Below are 21,455 nucleotides of genomic sequence, written 5' to 3' on the forward strand. Positions count from 1 at the left end.
GTATACTTCATTGAAGCTGGACAATTAGGATCTGTGGTGCACCTGGCCTACACAAATAAATCTTTTTCTTTCTCCAGCACCACTACATGGATGCTGTTCAACACAAAGGTCTCTTTGTTTCCTCATTTTCTGCCGAGTCAGTTACTGAGTCTGGCGTTCTTTTCCTATCCTAACTGTGTTTGCTTGTTTCATCTACCTTCCCTTAACAGTGTCAAATAAAATTTCTTCCAAAAACAATGGTGTTCTCATTTTGTTTGACTTGCTAGTTTATTTGACTTTGTTCGGAAGGCATAGAGGAAAAGTTCTTCCAGGGTACAAAAACACAACATACTTAGCCAGTATTTGAGTGAGAACTGTATACCAACTGCTTTTGTGTGAGCTGCACTGTTTACTGGTGCCCAAGGTAGGAAGAAAGTTAGCTTTGTTCTGGTAGTGAGGAGGGGAGATGAAGGAATAGATTTACTTGCCCATCTTATATTTCCCATATTCTTGGCATATTTAGCCTCTCTTCACCTGTTCCCAGTTATTTCCTTCTCTGCATACTGTGATGTGAAAGATACCAAGCTAAAGAAAGTCAGTTTTCTCTTGCTGTAGCTTTTCAAAAAAATTTCTTCTGGCACAAAGCTTACAAAGCTGTAGAAAGAAAAAGGAAGGTTTGTATTATGCTACAAACTTAAGAATAGCAACAAAATACCTGATGTACTTCATCCTGGGATGTGTGTTTGATAGACCCTTAATGACTGGAGGGAATGGACAAGGAAAGGAGGGAAGAAAGTCTTACATGTGTTATGTCTTACTGCTTAAAGTTGCAATTGTGATCTTGTGAAATCTGCATGATCCTGATGGAAGTGGAGAAGCAGCCTACCTTTGATCTCTCCTTGCTGGAAGGTAGGACAATGAAAGAAGAAATAGATGCCATTCAATTTCAAGGTACGTTTTCCATGTATAGCAATGAATGCCTGGCACAGTGAAAGGACAGGGACACTTACTGAAATTAGCTTCATGAACTCCAGGAGGCATAGAGATCCAGGAAAGTTCCCTCATTTTTGTCACTTGTATACATGGTAACCTGACCTAGTCATTTCTCTGGGTCTGAGAAAATGTGTGTTTTTGTTTTACTGAACACTACCACATCCATAGTTCTGCTGAGTCTTGAGTTGGGAGAGGGATTAAAGGGATGAACTGTCAAAGTTCATTCTCTTCACTTGGCTGGAGAAAGGAAAAGAGCGTAGAGATTTTTTTTCCTCTAGCATAACTTGGGAGTCAGAGGTAGTAATAAATGGTAGTAGGTTGTATGGCTAAAACAAATTTCCTCTTTAAAGTTTTTAATCTGTATGAATAATTAAAATTTATTTTGTCAATGAAATAGCCACCTGAGAGGATTTGGAGTCAATAAAGAATTATGTCTGAAGGGTCAGACTGCGTGATATTCACTAGTTTCCTCCTGAAAACTGGCATAGACTTACATTTGGCAGATGCTTGCCAAGGAGCACACATTAGGTCTTTGTTTTCTTTTGATAGTTTAGCTTAAGGGGTGAAGTAAGAGTGTTAGGTGGTCCTGTTTCTGGAAATGGAAGGAGGCAGTCTCAGAATGGGGAGAGTGGTGATGGAGTTGAGAGAGAAATTGCATAGCATGTAGTAGGTGATCACTGAGTGCACAGATTTTAGAGTGAGACAGTCCTGTATTAATTCCTGTGCCCTGGGGCAACCTTTAACCTCCTTATACATATTTGCTGGTGAGTAATCAGGGAATCTTTACCTGAAAGGGTTGTGTGAGGTTAGAAGCACCTTGTAAAGCCTAGCCCATCATACAAATTCTTTAAACAAATTTATTAAGAGCCTGTTATGTGCCTAATACTTTTTTTGTTGGGGTAAAAAGGACAAAGTCCTTACCATATTTATAGAGCTTGCATTCTGGTAGCACTTGGAAAGTATTACTTACTGTAAGTAATACTTTAAGTAAGGAAGTATTACTTTCTACTGAGGAAGGCCTCAATAGGCTTGAAATTAAAAATGTCAAAGAGAGGCAAAAACCTGTATCAGTTACCGATTATGCAGACATGAAATGGTAAACCATTGTAAATGCCAGTGTCTTTTTTTATTTAATAGGGAAAACTGATTTACGTTGATGCTCAGAGGACTCAACTACAAGTGTTTTATGTACTCAGACTGGCCATCATCCTTTGCTTAAGAGCTGCATTGTTTAAAACCCACCTCCAGACCAAGTCTGTTTCTTGCCTTTCTTATCTTCACACTGTAGCCAAACATCTGTTGCCTCAACTTGTAGCCTTCTGTTCATCCAGTAAGTTAGGGGTGTTTGCTTGCCTCTCCCACAGGCTTTCTCTCATAGGTGTGACCTCCTACCCAATGGAAAGTCTGATTCGTCTACCTCCCCTAGTTAGTATGAAGTCACTAGTCCATTTGGACCAGTTTTGCCCTCATACTGTTTTGTGGACAGCCAGGGCCTGGGGAGCATTCCACTGTCCCATTCTGGACTTCCTTTCCACTCATCTCCTGGAGAGGAATCAAGATGTTCAAGGTATAGCACCCTCAGTTCTTGTGGCGCTTAAGGCCCTTCTGAACATACCTTGAAGGGTCACCAGGCTGGTGAACAGCATCATCCAGACTGTTCTCTCAGGAAACCTGAGCTGAGAACACATTTACTGTGGCCAAACTCAAGGTGTCCTCTATGTTTCAGTACCATTACTGCAGTTGAGAAGAGAATCAGTGGATCAGGAGAAAGTTTTGAAAATTAATACCTCCTTTTGTATAATCTCAGGACATCTTTTTCATGATCTCCAAGGATACCTCTCAGTATAATTAGTTGCCCACATAAGTATTTTTTAACGTTTGTGGGTGGTGATGATGACGTACTTAAGCAACAGTACATAAATATAGAATCTATGTGTGTCACAGTGGGGATGCAAATCGGCCTACCTTGAAGGAACTCTAAAGGCCAGAGAGACAGCTAAAATAGCTTAGTTACCTTAGATTTGAGTGTCCCCAAATCTCATTTGAAAACCATCTTCTGGAGTGAGTCAAGCAGTTTAGTCTAAGTTAAAATCTTGGGTTTTGTAATAGGTCTGGATTTTTATTTACCACTATTTACTAGCTGAGTGAACTTAACATGGATTACCTTTGAGCTTGATCTGTCACATGACAAGAATACTGCCTACCTCAAAAGGCCATGAAAGTTAAATGAAATAATATATCAGCACAATGCCTGGCACACAGTAAACACTCAGTACATGGTAGACATTGTTTATTGGTATTATCTGTTACCTCTTTGGCTTATTTCACCTTCCAAAAAGAACCTTATTTCCACATTTGGTGAGCATCCATGTTTACTGACTGTAGTACTTAAGTATGCTGAGAGGATGAGAAAGGCTTTCTATCTTAAGGAGAACCATCGCAAGTATTAATAGAGATACTTAAGGAGTATTGAAGTGAAGTGAAGTCGCTCAGTTGTGTCCAACTCTTTGCAACCTCGTGGACTGTAGCCTACCAGGCTCCTTCGTCCATGCGATTCTCCAGGCAAGAATACTGGAGTGGGTTGCCATTTCCTTCTCCAGGGGATCTTCCCGACCCAGGGGTCGAACCCAGGTCTCTCGCATTGCAGGCAGACGCTTTAACCTCTGAGCCGTATTAGGACAACACAAGTACTGGATTGTAAGGACAGTGACTTCCTTATACTCCCATTCTATTCTCCAAGGCTTAGCACTGTGCCTGGGATATGCAATCAATCTGTTCAGATGAATAAAAGAGGAGTTTCCATTAGGGAGATTAACCAGAACAGTATTCACTTAAGTAGTAGAATGAAATTTCTTAGAGCACCTCCAGGGCCAGGCTAAACTAATTCACTGCCGCATGACAGTGAAAAGCCATCAAAACTCTGAATGGTGTGTAGTTTGTACAGATTTACGTTTTAGATGTCTGGTGGCAGTATGGATTAGAGGTAGAGATCGTATTTAGAGATGATGGACTATTTATTAGGCAGTAGCTAAATGCCAGGCCCTGAGGTAGGTGTAGGAGGTTAAATATTGAAAAAGACATAAGCAGGTTTGAGATCTGAGGTTTACCACTTAGGAGACTATACTAACTGTGAGATGTTGAAGACCTGGAAAACACCTTTGGAAAGAAAGAAATGAATGTGGGAAAGAACTAGTACTTACTGACCGGATAGGGGAAGAGGAAAAAGGAGGAACCAAGGGTATGACTGAATCATGGACAAAAATATGGTCTCAGAGATAGGATTTTGAGTGAGGAAATGGGAGAGCATTCAAGAACAAGGAGTCCAGTTGTCAGGATTGATTTTTTAAATTGAAACTTAGGAAAGAGGTTAGAATTCATTTGTGGGTCAGTTACAGGGTGTTGCAGGTTTAAATCATGAGGGTGGATGAGAAATTGGGAGAGAGAGTAGAAAGGACTGAAGGAGTGGGGAGTGAGTCTTGAATGAATTTTCATGTTTGAGAGGCGGGAGGAGGAAACAGGCAGAGGAAAGAAAAGAACAGCCAGAAAGGTAGAAAAACCAGAAAATAGTCACAGAAGCCAGTAGAGATGAAAGTTTGATAAGGGAGAGAATGGAAGTGCTGAATGTTAAGCTAGTTAGGTCAGATGGGAGGACACCAGAAAGCTAGGAAGAAAACAAATTCCCTTAGGCTGAAGTAGAAAATTTGGATTAACTAGTAACTGTAGGTGATGATGAAAAAATTTGTTAAAAGGCTCTGGGATAGGTTTTTATTTGGGGTGAAGTGTTAGTCAACCAGTCATGTCTGACTCTTTGTGACCCCATGGACTGTAGCCCACCAGGCTTCTCTGTCCATGGACTTCTCCAGGCAAGGATACTGAAGTGGGTTGCCATTCCCTTCTCCAGAGGATCTTTCCAGGAGTCAAACCCAGGTTTCCTGCATTGTAGGTAGATTCTGTTTGGGGGTGGGTAGGTGTTTGAGTAAACTCCAGGAGTTGGTGATGGACAGGGAGGCCTGGCGTGCTGCGATTCATGGGGTCGCAAAGAGTTGGACACGACTGAGGGACTGAACTGAACTGAACTGAAGTGTAATTTAGATCTATTTTTCTTAAAGTCAAAAAGATAGTATGTGAAAGTTCATAAAAAATAATAGTGTGCTTTTATCCCCAGAGACAACCACTATCAACTCTTTTTTTTGTTTTTCATTTATTTTTATTAGTTGGAGGCTAATTACTTTACAATATTGTAGTGGTTTTTGCCATACTTTGACATGAATCAGCCATGGATTTACATGTGTTCCCCATCCTGAACCCCCCTCCCACCTCCCTCCCCATCCCATCCCTCTGGGTCATCCCAGTGCACCAGCCCTGACACTTGTCTCATGCATCCATCCTGGACTGGTGATCTGTTTCACACTTGATAATAGACACGTTTCAATGCTGTTCTCTCAGATCATCCCACCCTCGCCTTCTCCTATAGAGTCCAAAAGTCTGTTCTATACATTTGTGTCTCTTTTTCTGTCTTGCATATAGGGTTATCGTTACCATCTTTCTAAATTCCATATATATGTGTTAGTATACTGTATTGGTATTTATCTTTCTGGCTTACTTCACTCTGTATAATGAGCTCCAGTTTCATCCATCTCATTAGAACTGATTCAAATATATTCTTTTTAGTGGCTGAGTAATATTCCATTGTGTATATGTACCACAGCTTTCTTATCCATTCGTCTGCCAAGGGACATCTAGGTTGCTTCTGTATCCTGGCTATTGTAAACAGTGCTGCTATGAACATTGGGGTACACGTGTCTCTTTCAGTTCTGGTTTCCTCGGTGTGTACGCCCAGAAGTGGGATTGCTGGGTCATATGGCAGTTCTATTTCCAGTTTTTTAACAAATCTCCACACTGTTCTCCACAGTGGCTGTACTAGTTTGCATTCCCACCAACAGTGTAAGAGGGTTGCCTTTTCTCTGCACCTTCTCCAGCATTTATTGCTTATAGACTTTTGGATAGCAGCCATTCTGACTGGCATGTAATGGAACCTCATTGAGGTTTTGATTTGCATTTCTCTGATAATGAGTGATGTTGAGCATCTTTTCATGTGTTTGTTAGCCATCTCTATGTCTTCTTTGGAGAAATGTCTGTTTAGATCTTTGGCCCATTTTTTGATTGGGTCATTTATTTTTCTGGAATTGAGCTGCAGGAGTTGCTTGTATATTTTTGAGATTAATCCTTTGTCTGTTGCTTCATTTGCTATTCTTTTCTCCCATTCTGAAGGCTGTCTTTTCACCTTGCTTATAGTTTCCTTTGTTGTGCAAAAGCTTTTAAGTTTCATTAGGTCCCATTTGTTTATTTTTGCTTTTATTTCCAATATTCTGGGAGGTGGGTCACAGAGGATCTTGCTGTGATTTATGTCAGCGAGTGTTTTGCCTATGTTCTTCTCTAGGAGTTTTATAGTTTCTGGTCTTACATTTAGATCCTTAATCCATTTTGAGTTTATTTTTGTGTATGGTGTTAGAAAGTGTTCTAGTTTCATTCTTTTACAAGTGGTTGACCAGTTTTCCCAGCACCACTTGTTAAAGAGGTTGTCTTTTTTCCATTGTATATTCTTGCCTCCTTTGTTGAAGATAAGGTGTCCATAGATACGTGGATTTATCTCTGGGCTTTCTATTTTGTTCCATTGATTCTATATTTCTGTCTTTGTGCCAGTACCATACTGTCTTGATGACTGTGGCTTTGTAGTGGAGCCTGAAGTCAGGTAGGTTGATTCCTCCAGTTCCATTCTTCTTTCTCAAGATTGCTTTGGCTATTTGAGGTTTTTTGTATTTCCATACAAATTGTGAAATTGTTTGTTCTAGTTCTGTGAAAAATACTGTTGGTAGCTTGATAAGGATTGCATTGAATCTATAGATTACTTTGGGTAGTATTGTCATTTTCACAATATTGATTCTTCCAATCCATGAACATGGTATATTTCTCCATCTATTTGTGTCCTCTTTGATTTCTTTTCATCAGTGTTTTATAGTTTTCTATATATAGGTCTTTTGTTTCTTTAGGTAGATATACTCCTAAGTATTTTATTCTTTTGTTGCAATGGTGAATGGAATTGTGTCCTTAATTTCTCTTTTTGTTTTCTCATTGTTAGTGTATAGGAATGCAAGGGATTTCTGTGTGTTGATTTTATATCCTGCCACTTTACTATATTCATTGATTAGCTCTAGTAATTTTCTGGTAGAGTCTTTAGGGTTTTCTATGTAGAGGATCATGTTGTCTGCAAACAGTGAGAGTTTTACTTCTTCTTTTCCTATCTGGATTCCTTTTATTTCTTTTTCTGCTCTGATTGCTGTGGCCAAAACTTCCAAAACTATGTTGAATAGTAGTGGTGAGAGTGGGCACCCTTGTCTTGTTCCTGACTTTAGGGGAAATGCTCTCAATTTTCACCATTGAGGATAATGTTTGCTGTGGGTTTGTCATATATAGCTTTTATTATGTTGAGGTATGTTCCTTCTATTCCTTTTTTCTGGAGAGTTTTTACATTAATGATGTTGAATTTTGTCAAAGGCTTTTTCTGCATCTATTGAGATAATCATATGTTTTGTATCTTTCAATTTGTTAATGTGGTGTATTACATTGATTGATTTGCAGATGCTGAAGAATCCTTGCATCCCTGGGATAAAGCCCACTTGGTCATGATGTATAATCTTTTTAATATGTTGTTGGATTCTGTTTGCTAGAATTTTGTTAAGGATTTTTGTATCTATGTTCATCAGTGATATTGGCCTGTAGTTTCCTTTTTTTGTGGCATCTTTGTCTGATTTTGGAATTAGGGTGATGGTGACCTTATAGAATGATTTTGGAAGTTTACCACCTTCTGCAATTTTCTGGACGAATTTGAGTAAGATAGGTGTTAGCTCTTCTCTAAATTTTTGGTAGAATTCAGCTGTGAAGCCATCTGGTCCTGGGCTTTTGTTTGCTGGAAGATTTCTGATTACAGTTTTGATTTCCATGCTTGTGATGGCTCTGTTAAGATCTTCTATTCCTTCCTGGTTCAGTTTTGGAAAGTTATACTTTTCTAAGAATTTGTCCATTTCTTCCAAGTTGTCCATTTTATTGGCATATACACTGTCAACTCTTTGAGGTGTTTTACCACATTCCTAACCAGAGCCCTAAGACTGCCACTTCTTAATGATAAAGTTTAGACATTGTCTACTGACTTTGTGTTACAGAAAATGAGGGTATAGTTCTCTTAAACCTCTACCCTTCTCTGCGTCTTTCAAAAATCATTATATCACAAATTTTATTTTTACATAATTTGAATTCTGTAAATATTATTTATTACAGAGCCAAATTGTGAGCTATAATTGTGCTTCCTTTTGTGAAATTTCATGTTCCTGGAGATGATGATTATCTTGAACAGGCAGAGTTTTCCATATCCATATCTTTATCAGATCTCTCATAGACCTTCAGAAAGATGATCCGTCAATTCCATTTCACCCCCTAGAGATCTTTCTGAGCCCTCTATCATTTGTTTTCTTCACAACTAATTACCCTTTTTGGCCCTTTTTCATTCTAGAATTTCTTTTTCCCCTTCTCCATATTAATTTTCTCATTTTCTGGATCCCATTTTATCCGCTGTACTGATTCACTTTCTTGGTTTACTGAAGCACCTTTTTTTTTTTTTTTTTTGGAGTCATTGTGTGTCAAACTGAGTATTCTTTCCTCGTGTTTAACTGGTAGTTTGGTTGGGTATAGAATTCTAACTAGAACATAATTTACAGGTTTGAAGACTTGCTCCCTTGTCTGGGAATAGGAGGAAGTCATATATAAAGTTGAAGTTGGAGTGCCCATATTTAGGCTGTGCTAAAGCCTGGTGCCTCAGTGGTAAAGAATCTGCCTGCAGTGCAAAAGACGGTAGTTCCATCCCTGGGTTGGGAAGATCCCCTGGAGGAGGGCCTGGCAACCCACTCCAGTATTCTTGTTGGGAAAAATCTATGAACAGAGGAACCTGGCTGACTATGATCAGTGGGGTCGTGAAGAGTAGGACACGACTTAAACGACTGCACACATGCACACAAAGTAGTAACAAAGCAGGGGAACCTACACGCAGGAAATGTGCAGAGATGAGAGGGCTTGCCACCCTGAAAAGATTAAGGCAGTAACTCGGGTTCTGTTGGTTTTCTGGTTGCTGATTCCAGAACTCATGAGGGCTTGCTGTACTTATTATTATTCCCTGCCCCCCAAATCTGTGACAATTTGAGTGGGTTTCTGTTTCTTTTTTTTTTAATAGTTTTTTTTTTTTTTCTGATGAACGTTCTTAAGATTTATTCTTTTTTAAAAAAAACCAAAAATTTTTGTTGTGCTGGGTCTTTGTTGCTGCATGTGGGCTTTCCCTAGCTGTGATGAGCAGGGCTACTTTTTTTTTTTTCTTTTCTTCGGGGCTACTCTTGATTGTGGTGCACAGGCTTCTCATTGTGGCTTCTTGTTGCAAAGCACAGGCTCTAGGCACACCAGCTTCAGTAGTTGCAGCACACAGGCTCAGTAGTTGCAGCTTGCAGGCTCTAGATTGTGGGCTCAGTAGTTGATGCACATGGACTTAGTTGCCCTGCAGCATGTAGGATCTGCCTGGACCAAGGATCAAACCCATGTCCCCTGCATTGGCAGGTGGATTCCTAGCCACTGTGCCACTAGGCAAGTCCAGGTTTCTATTTCTTATGACTAAATGCTCTTCAAGACACCTATCCATTTATAAATTAAAGACCAAATGAGATACCTTTGTATCCATGCTTTGAGGAAAGGCAGTATTTGCCAATGGGAGTGATGGCAAAGGATCTAAGTAATGGGAAGGAGTCTTTTTGCAAGGTTACTGCCTAGCCAGGACCTGAAATAACTACTTCTGTCTCTAACTGTTGACCCTGCTCACTATCCCACCTGGTGGCATTGGGATGATATCAGAAGCTCAGCTATGACTCACATAGACAAAAATGGCCCTGAAGGTGGATATCCAGCTTGCGGCTTCTGGCACAACATTGGTAGGTCTCACTGTCCAATGGAATAGCTTGGTTTATGGTGAACACCAACTGAGATTATACTTCACTAATACCATCTCTCCCAGGATCCTATTTAAGTCTCAGTTGCTTCAAGCTTGTCTCAGGGGAACAATCTCAAAACTTGTCCTTGCACAAAAAACACTATTCCCACCTCAGTCTCTTCTTTCTTAAGCCTTAGAGTTGCTTTCCCTCCTGGGAAGTTGAGCTGAGGGTGTGCATTCATTCTGGAATAGGAAGGAAAGTGTTAGCTGTGGAAGACAGGTATATACATGGTTAACTAAATCCACTCACATAAAAATGTTGAGGCAGAGATGGGGCTGCTCCCTAGACACTGAATACCACCCTGTTAGAAGAGTAACCTATAGACTATACCTGTATCTGAGGGAGGTCTGCAATCCCAGTTCTTCATTCATTCTGAAGTGGTTTATATTTTATTTCTGTTCTTCAACTTGAACTTCTGTAGGCCCTTTAACTATTAAAAAGTTCTTTTGTATATATTTATGGTATAGGCCTAGAGACTGGTATTATTTTTCCCATTTTACAGATAAACTGAGGCACAGAGTAGTTAAGTAGTTGCTAAAGTTGACAAATACTGGAATATCTGGATATCAAACCTGGATTTTATAAATTTATAGTATATAAGAGCCTAAGGGCCAGATTACCAGGCTTTTTTGCAACATATAGCAGAGGCAGTTGTCTGATGGGAAGGGCAATAGTATTAGTTCTTAAAAAAAAAAAAGAAAAAAGAAAGGGAAAGGCAATAGTATTGCAACATATAGCAGAGACAGTTGTCTGATGGGAAGGGCAATAGTATTAGTTCTTAAAAAAGAAAAAAGAAAGGGAAGGGCAATAGTATTAGTTCTTAAAAAAAAAAAAGAAACATTAACTGTATTTTTCACCCTTTCATTAGTGTCATGAAAAATGGGTCCTTTTCTTCCCCACCAGGAAAAAAAAAAATCATGGGTCCCATCCCTCATGAACCCAGGATTCTCCCTGATGACTGTCTCTGCTCTGGGGATCTTTCGATGGGCTGTGATCACCATGAAGCTAGATGTCCACAATTGCCAGAAGAATGGGTAGGGCACAGCAGCCTCTCCATCAGCTTGTTGCATGTTGTCAGCAGCCCCAGGAATAGCAGATGTTGGCTCTGCTGGTGTCCTTGGCCTCACTTTTCCTGAAAGCACAAGGGGATCTCCTACGCTAGGCCTGACAGAGATCCAAGACCATCTCCCTGCTTCCAGCAGCAACCTCACTTGGTTAGTCTGATGTAGGTTTCCTAAACCCTACCTTGTACATGCATTATTTTGCTAACGATGAATCTGTAGAAATGGCATTGCTGGTCAAAGGGTATATGTATTTGCAATTTTGAGAAAGTTGCCATATTGTCCTCCACAGAGGTTGCACCAGCATACCTTTCCACCAGCAACATACGAAATGTTTCCTCATACCCATGCCAACAACATGATAATTTGAGAAGTGAGAAATGGTCTTCATACAGTTCCAATTTACAGTTATCTTATCATGACCTAGGTTAAACACATTTTATATGTTCAAGAGACATTTGTTTATCCCTTTCTGTGAAATTGCTCATCTCCTATAGGGTTGATGTCCTTGGTCCATCCATGTTGCTGTAAATGGCGTTATTTCATCCTTTTTAATGCCTGAATAATATTCCATTGTGTATACATATGACATTTTCTTTATCCATTCCTCTGTCGACGGACATCTAGGTTGCTTCCAGTGACACTGATTTTATTTCATCCAAGAGCATGATATTCCTTACCGTTTTTAAAAGTCTTGTGTTTTGATATGTGTGTCTGTCAGTCATGTTTAGAAGTTTTTAAAATAAAGGTCTTGTCCATTTCTTAAGTTTATTTCTTAGTATTTTATATTTTATGTCACTATTGAAAATGTATGTTCTTCCCATTGTATCCTTTATGTTTGTCATTTTAATTTTGTTATCATTCATTATATCTTTTATCTCTTCAGTGTTTTTCACACCTAAAAGACCAATGATGATTATATATTAATTTCATACCCAGTTACTGTCTCTTACTCAATTCTATTGTTTTTAATAATTTTTCATTGATTCTCTTGGATTTTCTAGTCATATAATCATCTTATGTGTAAACAGTGATAATTGCTTCATTTTCTATTTTTATATTTCTGATTTATTTTTCCTGTCTAATTGTGTTGGCTGATATCTTCAGAAAATATTAAATAATAGTGGTGATAATGAGTCCTGTCTTTTTCCTTAGTTTAATGGGGGATTCTTCAATTGTTTCCTTATTAAGCATTGTGCTAGCTATTTTATTATGTTAAGGAATATATGTTTATTTCTATTTTATTGAATTTTTAAGATATCAAGAATAAATATTGAATACTTTATTAATTGCCTTTAACCATCAAAAAAAAGTTCATTTGTACCATTTTTATTTTTAGATTCCACATACAAGTGATATCATATGGTATTTGTTTTTCTCTGTGTTGACTCAAAAAAAATACACAGTTGTGACAGTTGTGAGTTTACTTTATTTGGGGCAAAATGAGGACTGCAACCCAGGAAACTGCACCTCAGATAGCTCTTTGAGAACTACTCTATAAAGAGGCAGGGGGGAAGAGGCAGGGAAAATAAGTTATTTTGGTGAAGAGAATACATGCAATCAAGCACATGTTTTTCCAGAAGATTTCCGCTTGTCTCGTGAAGGTTTCTGCTAGTCATGAAGAATAGCTGTCACCATGAAGGATTTTAGTGCATTCCTAGATCTGAGGAGATACAAAAATTGGACTCATAAAATCGACTCCTGAAAATATCTTACTATCTGTTAAATAGTTAGGAAGACCAGTTTTCCCTTGAGTCTACAGTGTCTCATTTCTGTTCTCCTCCCTGAACCCCTTTCAGGGGGTGTTGAAAATCAGCAGCTGTAGCAGCACATGATTTAATCCTTGTAGAGGTAAATGGCAAGTACCAATTTGTGGTTGACATCTGTCTGACTTACTTCATTCAGTATGACAATCTCCAGATTCATCTGCACTGCTGCAGATGGCATTGTTTTTTTTTAAATTACTGTAATATTTCATTGTAAATATGTACCACATCTTCTATCCACTCCTCTGTCAGTGGACATTTAAGTTGCTTCCATGTCTTGGCTTTTGCATATAGTGCTGCCATGAACATTGAGTTGCATGTGTCTTTTTGAAGTATGTTTTTCTCCAGATATATGCCTGGGAGTGGGATTACTGGATCATAGGGTAGTTCAGTATTTCATGTTTTAAGGACTTTTCATGCTGTTGTCCATAACAATTGTACCAATTTATATTCCCACCAACCATGTAGGAGGGTTCCCTTTACTCCACACCCTCTCCAGCACTTATTTTTGTAGATTTTTTCATGATGGCCATTCTGACTGGTGTGGGTGATACCTCATTGTGGTTTTGATTTGCATTTCTCTACTAATTAGTAACACTGAGCATCTTTTCATGTGCTTTTTGGCCATCTGTATGTCTTCCTTGGAGAAATGTCTATTTAATTTTCCATCCATTTTTTGATGGGGTGTTTTGTTTGTTTTTTATATTGAGCTATGGCATCTGGTCCCATCACCTCATGGGAAATGGATGGGGAGACAGTGGAAACAGTGTCAGACTTTATTTTTAGGGGGCTCCAAAATCACTGCAGATGGTGACTGCAGCCATGAAATTAAAAGACGCTTACCCCTTGGAAGGAAAGTTATGACCAACCTAGATAGCATATTAAAAAGCAGAGACATTACTTTGCCAACAAAGGTCCGTCTGGTCAAGGCTATGGTTTTTCCAGTGGTCATGTATGGATGTGAGAGTTGGACTGTGAAGAAAGCTGAGCGCTGAAAAATTGATGCTTTTGAACTGTGGTGTTGGAGAAGACTCTTGAGAGTCCCTTGGACAGCAAGGAGATCCAACCAGTCTATCCTAAAGGAGATCAGTCCTGGGTGTTCATTGGAAGGACTGACGCTGAAGCTGAAACTCCAGTACTTTGGCCACCTCATGCAAAGAGTTGACTCATTGGAAAAGACCCTGATGGTGGGAGGGATTGGGGGCAGGAGGAGAAGGGGACGACAGAGAATGAGATGGCTGGATGGCATCACCAACTCGATGGACATGAGTTTGAATAGACTCCGGGAGTTGGTGATGGACTGGGAGGCCTGGAATGCTGTGATTCATGGGGTCGCAAAGAGTTGGACACGACTGAACGACTGAACTGAACTGATGTGAGTTGTTTGTATATTTTGGAGATGAATCTCTTGTCACATCATTTACAAATATTTTCTTTCATTCTATATGTTGTCTTTTCATGTTGTTTATGGTTTCCTGATTTCAACTCTTGATGAATGTTTGCTTGGCTTGTCTCAGGTCCTCCCCTGAACTTTATTTCCTCATTTGTAAGTGAGGAGGCTGCCTACTTCTAAATATTGAAAAAACAAACATACAGATTTGAACCTGGCTTTCTCCCCAGTTGAAAGATTTCAGTGACTCCATGTGGTGGGTGTTTGTCATTCTTGTGGCTACTCAATAGTATCTTTTGATGGAACCAGCTGCTCCTCCTTTCTCCCCTCATTATCTCCCTGTGAGAGTGTTGGTAGAAGGCAGAGCCCTGATTTCCTTCCAGGAGCCCAAAAGACCAGATACACCTTTTCCCCACCCTCTGAAAGATGGAATTGGACTAATAGGATGTTCCCATCAGGTCTTTGGCTCTTGAGGGTATGATGAAAAAATGAGGTGACAGTGGAATAATACTGGCGAGATTTCTTCCAAGTCTAGTACCTGCTCACTGTCCTACCCTTATCATGATGTTGTAGCCAAGTTCAGTTTAGTTCAGTCACTCAGTCATGTCCGACTCTTGGCGACCCCATGGACTGCAGCACACCAGGCCTCTCTGTCCATCACCAACTCCTGGAGTTTACCCAAACTCATGTCCGTTAAGTCCGTGATGCCATCCAACCATCTCATCCTCTGTCGTCCCCTTCAATACCCCGAAGATATTTTACAGCTGTATATTTCTATCCATGATGTTTACTTCTCCAGAGATACTTTCCTTTCTTTCTTTGCCTGTAAACTCTTAATTATCCTTTAAATTTCAGACCATGTCCCTAAGGGGGTGGGGAACACAATAAAATAAAGATAAACTAGTTGAATAAAAGGAAAAAGAAAGTAAAAATTAGGAATAAAAATAATCATAAATATCAAAGGAATTAAAAATTATAAAGGGTATTTTTCTAGCATTGTATGCTGACAAGTTAGAAAAACAGAAATTTCTATAAAATACAAATAACCAAAACTGAGTCAAAAAGAAAGAAAAAACCTAAAAGGCCAAATAACCATGGGAAAAACTGAGAGTATTATTTGGTACTATCTTTTCAGAAAGCACTACTTTGGATTCTGATGCTATTCAAATTGGCAGCATAGAAGAAGGAAGAAATCTCATTTCTTTTTACTAATACCTTCCTTGGTGGCTTAGACATTAAAGAATCCACCTGTAATGCAGGAGACCTGGGTTTGATTCCTGGGTGGTGAATATCCCCTGGAGAAGGAAATGGCAACCCATTCCAGTATTCTTGCCTGAAGGATTCCATGGATAGAGGAGCCTTGCAGGCTACAATCCATGGGATTGCAAAGAGCTGGACACAATTGAGTGACTAACACTTTGACTTTTCACTTTCTAATCCTAAAAGAAAGCATATAAAGGTCTACAGGCCAATCTCACTTATTCATGTGAAAGTACTAAATATTCACCTGGAAATACAAAAGAAAAAAATAACAAACCAATTCAGCAGGATATTAAAAATGTAATGTTGTTAGTCATTCACTTATGACTCTTTGGGACCCTATGGACTATAGTCCACCAGGCTCCTCTGTCCATAGAATTCTCCAGGCAAGAATACTGGAGTGGATAGCCATTCCCTTCTGGAGAGGATCTTCCTGAACCCAGGGATCAAAGTTGGGCCCACCTTACAGGTGGATTCTTTACTACTGAGCCACCAAGAAAGCCCATTGGGTCTCATTACCAAGCATTATCTGATTGGAAAAGAAAGATAAAAAGGACTGCAGTGATTCTTTCCACCAAAGGATGTGGTTAAGTCCAGCAGCTTGTGTCCAACTCTTGATCCCAAAATTTACTTGTGTGACAAGTAAGTTTCTTAGGCTCCTGGGACAGGCACTACACTAAGTCCTTAATAAATGAATATCTTTGACAAACCTGAACACCTATGATGTGTCAGGCAACATAGGGCACAGAAAGATAACTAAAATGCAAAGACAAACTATTTTAGTGGTTAAATGCAGCCTGTAGAATTAGGACAGGTTTGTGATCTAGCTTGGACAATTATCAGCTGTATAATGTTGGGCAAGTTTTTAAGTCTTTCTGAAAATCAGTTTATTGATCTATAAAATGGTGATGATAATATTCTCTTCCCAGATTTGTTGTTTGGGTTAAACAAAGCAACCTGTGTAAACCATATATTATAGCACCTGGCATAGAGTAAGGGCTCAAAAAATGTTAACCATGATTATGTTTTTAATGGTTCCTCACATTTGAGACAATTTACAGTGTCTCAAGCACATACACATACATGACTGGTGTTTAGTTCTTTTTTGTTAACTTTACATTTAAAGAATTTAAAAAGTTTTGGCTGTGCTGGGTCTTTGTTGCTTTATGTGGGCTTTCTCTAGTTGTGATGTGTGGGCTTCTCATTGTGGTGGCTTCTTTTGTTGCTGAGCACCGGCTCTAGGGTGTACAGGCTTTGGTAGTTGTGGCGAAGGGGCTTAGTTGCTCCGCAGCCTGTGGAATCTTCTTGAACCAGGAGTTGAACCCATGCCCCATGCGTTGGCAGGTGGGTTCTTAGCCTCTTAGACCACCAGGGAAGACCTGTGTTTGGTTCTTATCAAACACTGAGGTATTATGGTTATTTAAAAATTTGTCATTTGAGCTAAAGCACATGGAGGCTTAGGCATTGTGACCACTTTAAAATCACAGCTTCTAAGTAGGGGAGCAAGGATTCTAACTCCTAAATTATGAGGTCTTTCTCTTGGAATTTTATTTGCTTCTTTTCTCCCACCCATCCAGCCATTCAGGAACAGCTGCAACACAAGGGACTGATAACAATAATAAGGTTGTAAAGTGTATCAAGGAATAGGGATGGAGAAATTCTAGATGAGGGATCTGGAAAGGCTTCAAGGTGACAGTGGAATTAGGCCTTGATAGATGTTTGCTGGTGCCTTATGGGTGGTGAGTGGACTGGGGGAGATTTGGCTTCCAGACCTGGCTCTGCATTGGGCTTTCCTCATGACTCAGTGGTAAAGAACCTGCCTGCCAATGCAGGAGACACAGGTTCGATCCCTGGGTTGGGAAGATCCCCTGGAGAAGAAAATGGCAACCTACTGCAGTATTCTTGCCTGGGACAGGGAGAATACTGTCCCCTCCCCTCCCACAGACAAGGGAGCCTGGGAGGCTACCCTCCGTGAGGCCGCAAAAGAGTCCAACAGGACTTGATGAATAAACAACCTGGCTCTGCACTAGCTAGCTGTGAGATACTGAGGTCATATCCCTTTTCCAGGCACGTTCCCTAAGGGACTGGTGCAGCAGGACAGGAGGGGGCAGTGCAGGGACTGCTTCCAAGAAGAGAGCGGCAGACAAGTCTGGCAGGCTTGCCAGAGGTGATACAAGAGTCACCGGGCTTCGTGGTGCCTAGGGCCGAGCTGGAGCAGAGCGTGTAAGTCTGTCATGGGCCGTTATGGAGGGCTGTGGGGAGGCGGTGTCCATGGGACAAGGATGCTCTTGGAATAAGTCACCTTGGTGCTTGTGAGCATCCTGGTGTGATGCAGGCAGAGCCCTGCTGTTTCTGCACTCTGACCGCTAGAGGGCGCTGCCTTCCGGTTGAAGCCTGCCTGAGCCCAGGCTTTGGCCCCCTGAGCCGGGCGCGGGGTGGAGCTTGCGGGTTCACCCGGGAAAACCTAAACTAGGGGCAGAGGTCTAGGGTGGGGATATGCAGGCCTGATGGGTCCTGGGGTCACAGCCTGTACTAGAGTTGCAGCTGGCACTAAATAGCAGGAAAAGTGGTGGGGCGGGAAGTCTGGGGACATTCTGGGTCCACCACATGTGTGGGGACAAGTCTTATTTCCCTCACAGAGCAGAACGGGCAAAGACATGGATGCTGACTAGGTTGGCACCAGACTGGCACCCTCACCTTTTGGCCTTTTCCCGGGGTTTCCTGAACTCCCTTGGCTGCCTAGGGCCTGTGGACTCTCAGCATGGAGTGACCTCAGCCGCAGCCAGAGGGCATGGACTCCTTTCCCTGACCTTTTCAAATGGGAGATGGCTGAGTCCTGGTTTCAGATGCAAGCTTCCTGTGATGGAAGGCACGTTCCTAAATCAGGCTCACATTCCTCTTGTGTTTCAAGCTGCATCATGGGCATGTGATGATTAAATGGCACGTGAAGCTGTACCCGAGGTTTTCTGGTACATGTGGACTGTTACTGGTGGGGACAAGATTGTAAGGAAGAGACTCCATTCTCTCCTCTCCCAAAGCCCAGACCTAGCCTCTCAGAGGAGCTGGAAGGTTAGCAATCCACTTCACAAACACCTCTGTTTGCAGATCTCCCACAACATTGAAAATAATGCTTGAGACCCAGAGACAGGATTTCATCAGTCACCATAACTTCCTTAGGGTAGAGGCAGAGTTGTCAGTCAGGAGACCCTTGGATCACTTGTCTGCTTTCTCAGGCCTCCTATTCTGACCCCTCTCAACACACTAGAGCAGGGCTTCTCGACCTTAACATAAACGTGCTATCAACACTTCTGTTGTCTGGTGAAGCCTGTGGATCTTCTTCTCAAAATAACGTTTAAAAATTCATAAAATATATAGAATAACAAAGGAAACAAATTATATAAAAATAGTTGTCCAAACATTAGAAGAATGTGTGATAGAGTGGTGTATGGGTTTCTTTGGAAGTAGCATCAGTCTAAATAAACAATTGTAATTTAACAGAAGTGATGAGCGTATATGACATATTAAAAAATCTACAACAACTCTAAAGAGATTTGTAAATAACTAATTTCTATTGATGGCGAATTCTAATGTGGTTTGTTGCCTACATTCATAATGGAAGCAAATGCTAATTTTTAACTAGAGATTGGTGAAGATAAAAATGTAACATTTCTCCCTAATTCACGATCTCATGAGTGAATCCATGCACTCCCCAGTTAAAAGGTCCTGCAGGACTGGCTCCTTATTTTGCCTGTGGGGAAACTGAGGCAACCAGGTCTCCTGATTCCTAGGTGAAGGGTCTTCCCACTAAAGTGCAGAACTCTGGAACCTGGGGAGAACTATCTCCAAACCACTATCTTCACTCCGGAATTTCCAGGTTTACTCTGCCAGAAACATGCCAGTGGCCAAAGCCCCCCTTGTTTGCATCACCCCCAGAGCCTACATCTGGGATGTGAGCTCCCCTCAAGGCACTTCACAGGGCCAGCTCCAAGCTCCATGGAGCCTAGTGTCTTTTCCCAGGCTGGGCTTGGGATCCAGAGGAGAATTGATTCAAGCCGTGGTAACTTTCCTCTGCTATCTCCTTTTTATTGATAAGAACGACCCTTTGTCATTCATTCCTCAAGACTGAACAGAAGAAAGGAGCCTGGAGGACTTAGAACTGCATAAGCAATTTAGACTTTGTCAGGTACAGTTACTTCAAGGAGTTCACCTGGCTTTCCCTCCCATGCACACACAGTTTGGTTCCTTCCCATTTGAGGAAATTGTCAGGACAGGGTGTACCCCTGAATGCCTCCTGGGGAAGATTGAGCACGCCGGCTTCATGGGTGTGAGGGACACTTCTCTTCCCAGGCTCTTGAGGGCAAAGAACATTCAAGACCTTGCCTGACCAGTCCTGTCGACTGTCCCATCCCTGCTCCCAGACCCCAGGTCCCCAGTGGGCCTCTTTACCTCAGGACAGAAGTTCTTTCCTGCTCTCAGGCTGGGGGCTCTGGTGAAAGCTCTTTGAGCTCTCAGCCCTCAACTTGCTCTTCATTTTTGTTGAAACCCCATCCCCCTCTTCTGTCATTGCTGGTGCCCTCATTACTGCTATATATGGTCTTTTAACGCCAGAGAATGAGTTCTTTATTAGCAGTCACGGGTCTTTCTGTTTTTCTCCTCCTCCTCCACTCCCACTGTGAAATCTTTTCTTCTCTGTCTCCTCTACCTCCTTCTCTACCACTTTCTCTTTTTCCTGTCTTTTGTGTGTATGTGTGTGTGTGTGTGTGTGTTAGAAATAGACTAAGGTGCTGAAAAGGCTGAGAAAAAACACTCTATTTTCTTCACCTTGAGGGACAAAGATTTTTCACTTGGTAGCTTACTATAAGGATAAGACTGAAATTAGAATATCTTAATATCTTGAAGATATAAGGACAAAATGTGCCCTCAAGTATAAAGTAAGGTGCCTAGTCTTTTCTTGAGAGAAGACTTGTTTAGGAGTAGGACACCAAGGTCCTGATAAAGACATTGGGATCTGGGGTCAATCTCCTCTGGGAAGGCCCTTACCAGGTTATTCTTTCTTTTTCCTCAGCTGTGAAGGTGCCAAAAATTGATTCGTGGGTGCATCCTGACCCAGACTAAGTGATGGCATTTTTATGTCTTTATTCTCTATGCTTTTACTTTTTACTTTCCAGGTGGGCCTGTTAATCTATGTGGGCCTGCTTCTGCTGACTCCAAAAATCCTGAGTCTGCTGTTTGACTCTCCAGACAACGCCTTCCTGTCCTGGGCTCATTCCTTGGCCACATTCCACAATCAGTCTAATTACTGGGTCTTGGCTCAGATGGTAAAGAAACCACCTGCAATGTGAGACCCCTGGGTTCGATCCCTGGGTTGGGAAGATCCCCTGGAGGAGGGCATGGCAACCCACTCCAGTATTCTTGCCTGGAGAATTCCATGGACAGAGGAGCCTGGTGGGCTATAGTCCATAGGGTTGCAAAGAGTCAGACATGACTGAGCGACTAAGCACAGCACAGGACAGAGAACAGAGCTGCTTCAGGATGAAGGGGAAGATGGGCCAGGAGTGATGCAGGGAGGCTGGGGGAGCAAGGGCGATGAGGGGTGATGGCAGTCAAATGGTCCTATGCGTAGAGGTGAGGGGGTGGGCGACTGACCTTATTTCTTCACTCATGACCCCCTCACCCATTTCTATTCTGTTCTGTTCCTCCTTGGTTGTTGATGGCCGGGGAGACTGCGGCGATTATTCCTAAACTCTAGATTGTGTACTTTGGTAGAAAGAGCCTTGGTCTGAGAACGAGAAACTCTAACCTCTGCAAGACTGGGCCAGGCCCTGTGCCAGAAGGGACCCAGTATGACAGGAAGTCCCCTGGCTCTGCAGCAAACTCTACCATGATCGCCAACCAGTGCTGGGCTACCCAGGGGCCCTAATCG

The 21,455-nt window shown here is 41.4% G+C and overlaps 1 protein-coding gene across 1 annotated transcript; it reads right to left on the reverse strand.

The window, feature by feature from the left end:
* Window positions 1-625: 625 nt before the first annotated feature.
* On the reverse strand, window positions 626-21,415 carry CD160 (CD160 molecule). Its single transcript, XM_043876302.1, is given in 6 exon segments — window positions 626-633; window positions 2,588-2,629; window positions 2,632-2,706; window positions 9,938-10,154; window positions 17,835-17,973; window positions 21,333-21,415. Coding segments are annotated over 6 exon segments (564 nt in total).
* Window positions 21,416-21,455: the final 40 nt, after the last annotated feature.

This window comes from Cervus elaphus, chromosome 20 (genome assembly GCF_910594005.1).
Source record: "Cervus elaphus chromosome 20, mCerEla1.1, whole genome shotgun sequence".
Classification (NCBI taxonomy): domain Eukaryota; kingdom Metazoa; phylum Chordata; class Mammalia; order Artiodactyla; family Cervidae; genus Cervus; species Cervus elaphus.